The sequence below is a fragment of the Musa acuminata genome, chromosome BXJ3-7, assembly GCF_036884655.1.
Source record: "Musa acuminata AAA Group cultivar baxijiao chromosome BXJ3-7, Cavendish_Baxijiao_AAA, whole genome shotgun sequence".
Taxonomy (NCBI): domain Eukaryota; kingdom Viridiplantae; phylum Streptophyta; class Magnoliopsida; order Zingiberales; family Musaceae; genus Musa; species Musa acuminata.
In genome coordinates this window covers 553,507-564,135 of record NC_088355.1, presented here as the reverse complement: position 1 = coordinate 564,135, position 10,629 = coordinate 553,507, and the positions used below count along the sequence as shown (strand labels likewise).

Below are 10,629 nucleotides of genomic sequence, written 5' to 3'. Positions count from 1 at the left end.
TTTCTATTAATTCCATACATCCATCTCAATATTTTTATCTCGATATCATAAATATTATATATATATATATATATATATATATATATATATATATATATATAACTATTCAATACTCAAATCTTAAGTCTTATTGGTCTCATAATTATCTTATATATATTTTTTTTAATCTCAAAGTATCCGATGATCATATAAGACGTAACCTTATATTAATAGGAAACTCATTAGACATACTGCATATAGTTTTAACACTAGTAGCTATATTATCATATATATCTTTGGTAGTATTAATACAATTAGTAGACACATTATTTTTTATAAAATTTACTATAATAAATTTATAGGAACCCTATTATATACTTTCTCTAATTTAATAAAAATCATATGCAAATCTTTCTTATATATAGATATATAATATTTAATATCTTAATAAATAAATAGCTTGTGTGGTTAATCTTTTAAGTATAAAATCAAATTAATTTCTAAAGAAATTAGGTAAGATATATTATAAAATTGATCAATATAATTTATTTAATTAGGTAAGATATATTATATATTAAATTAAATTTTGATGATAGTTATCGATTAATAGAAAGGACATTCAATTATAATAAAATTTCTTATGAGATTATCTTGATGAGAAGGACTATTCTAATTATCATCCTAGACCCTTTGCTCTCACATATAGAAAGACATGACCTCCTAGGGACGATATGCCAGCTATTGATATTGTAGATATTTTTAATCTCTCTTAGTCTTTAATTTATCGTTCATAACGATAATATAAATAATAGAAAGAAAGAAAAACTCGAGTGTTCTCCTTGTATAGTAATATTACTGTGGCTTTCGGATTTGACGACAATATGCTTGCAAATCAAATAAATGTTTTCTAGTTGACATTAAAAGATATGCATAATAAATATGATTTTAATTTCTGATATTATTATTTTTTGTATAATCATGAATGCTTACATATATATAAGATGAATTTCTATTAGAACGATTAAGTGAATGGATTTTTTTATCAGGAAAGTGGAAGCTTCTACCAAGAAGAGGATCGAGGCAACAAAATTATTGTTACAAACTTGCTCAAGAATTCAAAAGCTTCCCATCAGCTAAGGATTTTTTTAAAATAATTTTTTAAAAAAATTGAGAATATAGGATTGGAATTTAAAATCTTACGAATACCCTTAAAATTTTGACTAGCCATTAGCTAGCTAACAATAATAACAAAGGGTAAGGATCTTGTTTTGCTACTGTTGAATCTTTACAAGAGTGATGAATCTCCCACACAACTTAGCACGCTTTTGCTATTTTTCTACATGAGTGATAGAGGAGGAAATCAATGTTGTAAGCCCCTACAACATTATCCATCAAATTTAAAATCTATTTTTGTTACTGTTTATGCATCCAAGATGAACTTACTAAGATATGACATTTCGAAACCATTATAGATGAGGAGGACAATATTACTATGAGCATTCCACATTTAGATTTTCTATTGCAAATCTTCATGTCCGGCATGTGGTGTGTATGTTGTAATACATTATACTAAGAAGCTGTCGAAACCAGTGATATCTATTATTTACATGCATCATATTCTCCATCAGCTTCTGGTATTTACACTAATCAAAAGTTCATGCGATCAGATTTCGGGTTTCGGCAATAAACAACACGCAAATTTCTTTCTGCATGATTTACTCATGACATCATATATCGCTTCATGTATCGATGTGAATCTTCCATGAAATATTGCCTGATACGAAGGTGTCTTGGCAGCATGTCATGTTTTATCATTTTCAATGCCTCCACGCTGAGTCTCCACTGACAGGGAATCACTTTTGTTGTCTGATGCCCACTATTTTGATGCTTCAGAGCTTCATGAATCTTCCTTCCATCACAGTTGATAGTTAATGTAAAATGGACAATAATTTCCAATAATAATTGCTTTAGCATTTTACCAAACCCATTTTCCTTTAGAGAATCTTGTTTTCTTTTTCTTCTTTTTAGATGTGCAACTTTTTCTGCATCATATGAGCCAGCCTTTATTGCATCCCCAAGCTGGATGGACAAACAAATACACATGCCTATGAGATGGTTTAACTAAGATTATGGCATAAAAAATAATATCCCAATTTCTACCCACTTTATTGCCTTGATAAATAATCTCACGCTTGTTTCATCTAAAGCAGTCAAATTAGCAGAAGAGAAGGAAGGCATGCATGCATGCTTTGTGTGATGTCCATTTCTCTAGTACCAGAGATTAGTATCCCACTAGTAAGTTTATGGCAGCCAAGCATGTCAATAAGTATAGGGGTAGAATGGATTCGAGACATTATTAGTCTTGGTGTTGCGCAACCTACTGATGAGAAGAAGGATATTAAAGCTCACGTGAAGGGTGATGCTACGTACATCCTTGTGCTCCTTAAATCATGGAGCCTTTGTCTCTCAGGACACACCTCCCGTCGAGCATTATATCAATCGACCTGTGAGGAAAAAGGTGAGCATGGTCATCAATGAGCACGGCTGGGAAGCTGCATCATGATGAGGAAGTTTCTGAGAATTAATAACAGCAGTAGGTGGTGAGATGCACTGCTGCTAGCGAAGACAGGTAGATATCAAATTCCCACCCATCGGTACCTGAATTAAAGAGAGAGAGAGTGAGAGTGAGAGTGATGAAGAGCCCACACATGCTTCGAGGTAATGAATGATATCTTCACGTTCCCTGGAGTCAAAGGAGATGCAGAGCAGGCCCCAGTTATCTATCTACCATTCTTCCTGGCCCCAGTTTTCTAGCTACCAATAAGACATAATTAACATCACCAAGATAGAAAGAGAGAGAGAGACAGAGAGAGAGGCAGCAGGGCTCCTCTTAATGAATCCCGGACCCAGCTACATCAAGACCGTAAAGTTGATGATGTGTCATGTCACACAGTAGGAAAAGAAGAGTTAGTGCTTCGGAAGGTGACAAAAGACAATAATAATAATGCATAAGAAGAGCATAGGTTTGGTTCACATCATCTTAATATGGATGAAGTGGATCGGAAGGTTACATCTATCAGCTTAAGACAAAAGAGCATAGTGTTGTTACATCTATCAGCTTCATACAACCCGAATGGTTTCCACACCAATAAACAAGAAAAAGCACACATGACATGCTGATTGATACACGAGTTGTTGCAGACACCATAACAATCAGCTCCTTTCATGAATGGAAGCAGCAGCACCATGCTAAAACAAGGAGGTGGAAGAAGCCCTCTGTCCCATCATCCCATCGGAGCTGCTGAGCCAGACCAAACCAGTCATCGACGCAAGGAGGTGGAACTGCACTGTTCATGGAGCACTCTTCTATAAATGCTGCTTCATTAAAAGACCACCGAACCATTATGACTCTATTTACAGGTAATCCCTGAATAATTAGCTTCTACAGACCTATCTTTCGTGGTCAGTCGGTCAGTGGGAATTCGTCGGTATCGACAATTCAATTCAAGTCACTTCAAATCTTATATGGTATTGGCATCAGACTTCCACCTCCACATGACGTCATCGTCGTGTGACTTACTCAGTGCTGCGACCTTAGCATGATGACCGCCGGCCACGGCGTTCTTCCCCCTCTCTCCTTGAGGTAGCTCCAAGGCTTCGCTGATGGACCCACGCTTCAAATCAGACGGAGGGATGAAACAATCCATGGAGAGTCCCGGGACATTGAAAGCCACCTCCTCTATGGTCCAAGCCTCCTCCATCCTGGTTTTCTTGTGGCTCAGGGCTGCTTCCCCAAACCGGAAAAGAGTGACGACCGAATGGCCGGAGTGAGCGATCATCGTACCCTCGACCGGGCGGTAATCATCGATGGAGGAGTCGATGGAGGTTTCCCAGTAGACCGCATCACCACCAGCACCGGACTGGATTCGAGTTAGATGCGAATCCTCGAGGTGGACGAGAAGCCCACTTCTCTGGCTAAAGTAACCAAATAAGACGTGCCTAATGACCTCCGCAGGTGTTTCGCTGTTTGCCTTGAGCGTCTGCGGGTCTGCACAGAGCTTGAGGATGAAGCAATCTTCCCCATCGACCTTCTTCTCCCCGATGCACCGTGCGTTGGTAAACATGCTCGCTGCGGTCAATGGATCGAGCCCCTACATACGGCAAACACCGAACCATCAAGCAACTAATACAGCAGAAACATGAAACAGGGTATGATGCTCTATCGATTGGCTCTATACCTGCAGAGCTCTGCGAAGGGGTCGGACGGGGCCCTTGGCAGCATGGGCGCCGAGCCATGGTGCGTGGCGCCAAACTAGTTCGCCATTGCAACCGGCATGGACCTTACTGCCACCGACAGCGAGCTCAATGTACCACATGTCAGGCGCCATCTGCCAGAGCACGAAGCCACCGGCCTCGGCATCCCTGGTTGCATTTCTGTACTTGATGACCCTGGTCGCCGTCTCAAACTCGGTCGCTACCATCTTCACCTTCCCCATCGCGTACGCGTTCCTGATGGAGCTCAACAACTTCAAACCTCCTGATGCGGCGATGTACTGCTGCAGTATGTACTGCGCCGACGAAGTCTCCTGCCGCAACAAATCGACATAGAGAGTTGGTCACGATCGAAAGCAAAAGACATGATCTTTTTTTTAGTTTTTAGAGATGCTCTCAATCACGAAGCCATAAACGGAACGAAGATGGATACATGACGGGAAGAGTGATGAGGCGCTTCATCAAATACAATTACCATTACCGCTACGTAATATGCAGTGTTCACGTGTAGAAGGCTTATGTAAAGAACAGAGGAGGAGAAGAAGAGTGCTCACGATGGGTGTATCCTTGATGCTAAGGTGCGGAAGCGGCTCGGTGGAGCAGACGTGGACGGGGGCGAGAGGCGCGGCCATGACTCCGAGCAGCAGCCGGAGGTCAGTCCGTCGGAAGGCGGCAGTCGCAGCGGAGATGGACGGCGCCCGCGACAGCTGGCCCCTCACCCACTGCCCCCACCCCCGGTCCTTCCGCGCGGCATCCGCCTCCCCGGGGTCCGGACCCTCCATCAACGGCGCCAGGCTCCCAGGCCTCGGGGCCACGGGATCAGCAGCACGCCCGAGCCGCTTCCACCGCCGTGGCAAGAGGAAGAGCTCCGCCATCCGCCGGGGGCTTTCCGATCTGGACCTCCCCCGCGCCGAAAGCACACCATGCTTCTTCTCCATTCCCCTCCCTCCTCCCTCCTCCCTCCTCGAGCAACACTGATAAAGAGAACGAAGAACCCTTCTACTGTTGGGTGGGGAGACGAGGAAGAGGAAGAAGAAGAAGAAGTGGGATTGCAGTGACTTCGACCGTGTGGGTTGGTTGAGATATAGAGAGAGAAGGCGGCTGTGTACGTCTCGAATGAAAGCCGAAACGAACACAAAGAAATTATATATATATATATTCTCCTTTGGCTAATTTGATCAACTTTAGGCCTATTTAGGAACACAATTTATGGAGGAAATGATCCGATTATATCAAATTTAGACTAATTTGTTTCGTTTGTTCCTTTTCATATAAATTGAAAGCATAATAAAATTAAAAATGATCGATAGATACAAGCTCTTGCCTAGGTGAAGATGGACTCGGATTGAATGATTTTTAAGATTTTATGATGAATTATGAAGATTTTTATTAATTAAATTAATTTATATCTTTATTATACGATGAATTTATCACCTGATAGCATGATCTATTCCATTCGATTAACTCAAAATTATATTTAATCATTAAAAGGAATTTAGGACTAAATTTGATTTGTTAAAATCTTATTTAGATTTTTTGAGTGCTTTAGAACATTGAAAAATAAAATGTGGAAGTCAAAATATTACACAATATTTTGGAAAATATTTACCATAAAATACCCAAGCATTAATAACAAATTACACAAAAGTAAGACATATAATCACCAAGTATAAGAGTTAAAAAAGGGTTTTAACTCTACCCTTTCTTGATAGTTTTGATCTAAATTTCGACAGATTTTTGTTTTGGCTGCATTTCGAAATCATGACATGTGATTTTTTTTATTACCCTTTAAAATTTTAGAAAATTTTTGTGTGGGATTTAATTCTTAAATTGTTAAAAATATTTAAGAGTATCGTAAATTCTCATTTCGCGCAAATTTGGATATTCATTCCTATACAAATTTCATATTTAAAAGCCTAATACTTTATTTAAGCAGTAATTTCTCTAATTCTGGATTATTCGGCTACAAACTATAAAATCCATGAAGAGTTGCTAATTTGCTGATTACTTTTGATTATAAAGAATTATCTATATATGTATATGTTAGAATTATTTCAATCATGGCGGTCCAAACAGGGATGGATGGCCCATGATGCGAAATGCCACCGATCGGATCGGGGGAGCACTCGTGCGAGTGGATCGGTTCCACGCATGTGATCCGTCGCCATCAACGCCATTAACTCCACGCCATGTGCTCGTCCGAGGCCGGATCGACCGTCCGAGTTGCTGCTTTCATTAGTCTTGTCCTCATGCAGCCTCGAGGGTTATGGGTGTGAAGACAACCGATGGCCCTGCGGGCGGTGGCCAACCTGTGTGCATTTGTCTTCGTCATCCATCTCTCGTCCTATCTTCTCCGAGTGATATTAAACTAGGGTTTCTTTCGCTGGAACATCTGCATATTACGGGAATATGGATGATTTGAAGTCTCTCTACACTCTACACTCCCAGAGAAAAAACTTTGTATGCAGTGATGGTCGGACACAGTGGAAAATGCATGTACATACGAGGTGCGAAAAAGATATATTATTACCTATACGTTGGTGGATTATAGCGTATTTTACTTCGTGAAAGGTATAAGTATTTTACTATCGGTGGATCTGTTCTTATAGAAGAAAATAAAGAATAGATAGGGGACCAGTATATTTATTATGGTACAGATAAAGAGAAACTTCGGTTGAAATAATTAATAGGATATAGGGGGTTAATTATTACCTTTCTAATTAGTCATCTTTAGTATTTTTGAAATATTTAATCTCATTCCTCCGATAAAACCTTTCTCTTTCTTGATTTTTGATCTTTGTGAAAATATATTTTTAATCGGATCTCAATATTTTACTTTCATAAGTATAGGGATCACAATATAATTCTTGAAAGTATAGAGATCGAGATGCTAAAAGTAGCTAATTACAAAGGGTAATATGTAATTAGCCTGGATATAGGATCGGTAAATGTTAGGTGAATTTAAGAATTTAAAGAATATAGGCTATATTATTACGATGGACCATCTTATTTTTGATGTTTTATATATTAATGGCAGAAACTTAATGAAAGCTCTCGAACAATATAACAGGGTTATGCGATTTGTTAAAATCGTAATATTTATTTATGGAGTCCTATTTGTCTTAGAGCGAAGTAGGATGCAACAAAGCGAAAATGTTAATTTGAATCGTGTAAATAGTAATGATAATGTGATACCCTAAAAATCTAAGGATTTCTCCATAAGGATCATTGATCATGAAGAAAAAGTCAAGGCCTAAGATTAAATTAACAAATAAATCATTATGAATGTAGAGTTTGAATTTTAGATAACATGTATAAGTTGAAAATAAAAAGAATCAAGTTTAATATATGCGACCTATGTCACATGCAGAAAATCAAGCATCAAGAATGAATGCGAATGAAATTTATTATATTCTTTTTTATTTTAAATAATAGGTAGACGTATTACTCGACTGTTGGATCTTCCTTATCCTTAAATGTACCTTTTAGAGTTTACGAGTTCCAAATGGATAAAATCGTATCGGTACACTCATCTCCCAAAACAAAAGCAGATAATTCTCTATGAACATACAGGTCGCACCAATAGTCGATTGATCAAATTGTCTATTATCAAATAGAAACATATCAGATCCGGTAAAAATCTCAACCATTTATGTATCATCTGAACCAATTTGCACAAGAATGTCAAACATCTCCCATTTTTGAGCTAATAAAAAGAGAAATCAGCTAGTCGCATCGACTGTTGATATGGTTGAAATGTTATTTTCATCCGGATAGGAACAGTGTGATGGTATATGTTGGACTAACACGTGGAAATTATTGCCCAACATGCCATGGATAGGACCGTAGTAGGTGAATGACCTAACAAAGTCATGCCTTTTGTCTGCCTGCCTCTACGCAAATCCCCATCAAATTAGACATCGAGGCATTAAAAGAAATCCTTTTCACTGGTGAAATTTCTTGGTGCTCTGTGCCTCTCATGTCTGGACGAAAGATGTGATGTTAATCTTGATCGAGTTGCTTCACGGGAACAATGGGATGCTAGCTCAGAAGAAGAAGAAGAAGTGCTGCACTGGTGGGTACTTTTGAGCTGCAAAGCTGGGTCCTCTGTGATCTCCTGCTCCTCCATGAAGAGCTTTCCTTGGTGTTCAGAAGCCTCAGTTGGCATCTCGCCGTGTTTCGCGGGGATAGCTGTCTTGTTGGAGTGTCTTCTTCCATCATTCCCCTACTCAAAGCACACACCACAATGAGCATTTAAACATGGACAGAAATGCGATGTGCCATCCTTACGTACTCGATCACATCGTTATAAGATACTATCCATGACACTGCATAGAGGCAGTTGTAAGGTTGAAGTTACTGCTACAGATCTACGATGAACAGGAAGTCTGCAATGCTAAATATCAAGTATCGAGAGAACAGATAAAGTTAGAACGGGTACGCTTATCTCACAGTAGTAGGGAACGAGGATCGAATGATGTAAATTTTCTTAGTGTCCATGATCAATTGTGTGCTCCTCAGCTGCATTCTAAAGATGAGCTGAGGGAGCTTTCACACAGTGTTCTACTAGGAAACCCAGAATGTGAGGAAATAACAAACATCCAGAGTTCCTGCAGAGAGCAGCAGTTAATATCAAGGAGGGAGTGCCATCTTTATCCTGTGCGAAAACCTAATCTTCTCGCCAAGCAAATGACATCCCTCATTGTGTGGTCTCTTAAACAACCGACAAAGCTGCGGTCAACGAAACAAAGTATAGCCTAAGAGAGGAGGAACAGTAGATTCGAAAAGGACCCTCGAGAGATAAAAAGGGGGATAAACAACATAATTTGGCAATAGTTGTATCTATCTATCTATCTATCTAAAAAGTACATGCAATGGGATCATATGCGTCTCGACCAGATTAAGAATTATAGGATTAATTTTTCTAACATGGAAAATCGACAACTCAAATTAAAAGGAGGAAAAAGATTGGCAATCAGAAGTCGGAACGAAGCGAGAAAGTCCAGATACAAACCATGCGTAGTCAAATTCTAGTTAAGAGTCAAAAGTAGAGGAATATCACAACAACAGACAAGTTAGACACACTGTTATCCACTCATTACGAGAGAGAGAGAGAGAGGTGGTGAATGTTTCTGCATGTATGCTGGACATGCATTTGCTCCTTTAATCACACAGTCAAAATGCAGTGCCCAGAAGGCAACAGCATAAAACCTTAAGGAAGCAACAAATCATAATGGACAAGTTGCATCAAGTGTTTTTTTTGTCTGTACAACTTTTCCAGCTGGCTTGCTGACTGAAACCATGTACTTGAAATCTCACAACCTGACATTGCTCCCAGAAAGAAACTATGGGTTTCCAAGACGTACGAGTCTGGGGGTGGGGGCTTCGTGAGCAAGTGGCCTGTGTCGATCATCAAGTGGTCTCTCTAATTATAATGACAGACAGCCCCAACGACGCTGATTCATGAGTCGTGCTGTATCCAAGACACGGCCCCAAAGGAGAGAATGCCATTTATGATGATGATGGTTTACTCTCCTCTTCGAGTCGGATGAAGAGAATCCCAGAATTTTAAGTGAAGCTCCAGTGGCCACCGGCCATCACTTCGATAAGATCGATCGATCGATCGATCGGCAGTGGAATCAGTTCCGATCACATGTCAAGCAGTCAAAGCATCCCTCTTTATCTTAAATGGAGCGCCAATAGTCAAAGCATCCAGTCAGTGTAAATAACAAAAAAAAATTCTCCACTACAAATTACCAGCACATGACACTGTAGCAGAGCTGATCGATCATATTCGATTTGCTTACGACTTTAGATCAAGCCTCTTTTTGCGGGGGTGATTCAGTGTACATACAGATTAGCAAAAAATGTTAGCATTTGAGCTTATATTAACTAACTATTAACCCATACAGGACTAGCACCTTAGAACCCTATTCGTGCTCTCAGTTCAGACCACTAACTAAAATCAAATACATTCTCAACTCAAAATAATTTTTTCTAAAAATTTATATTCACTTAATAATATACAAGTCAGTCATGCTCCCCCCTACCTTCTACTCTAAGAAAAGGGAAGGGAGAGGGAGTAACAAACAAAGCATTCATGATGGATGATGCATGGACTCCCTTATCTTTGAAGCACATGGGAGTCGGCCCGAGCGGGGTGGGAGATCAGATGCTACCATCCCCGGCTACCACTTTCACATGAATTTACTATGCTCATAGTCTTTATCCCACCCCTCTTTCCTTTGTGCCATTTGCCATCAAGTCCATCGACCAGAGACTGTTGCAGGGAAAGCACAAGTACCCAAAGGGCATGAACAAGATGCATGTTGTTTGCCGTGTCACACCACTGTGTGCTGCTTTGATGATGCTTGGAGT

General features: G+C 39.7%; 1 protein-coding gene across 1 annotated transcript; it reads right to left on the bottom strand.

Moving 5' to 3' along the window:
* Positions 1 to 3,327: 3,327 nt before the first annotated feature.
* LOC135643034 (uncharacterized) lies at positions 3,328 to 5,311 on the bottom strand. The gene is made up of 3 exons (XM_065159553.1): positions 4,806 to 5,311; positions 4,218 to 4,565; positions 3,328 to 4,130 (listed from the first exon to the last, which is right to left on the bottom strand). The coding sequence occupies exons 1-3, from the start codon at positions 5,187 to 5,189 to the stop codon at positions 3,501 to 3,503; spliced, it is 1,362 nt and encodes a 453-aa protein (XP_065015625.1). The 5' UTR covers positions 5,190 to 5,311; the 3' UTR covers positions 3,328 to 3,500.
* Between the last annotated feature and the right edge of the window lie 5,318 nt (positions 5,312 to 10,629).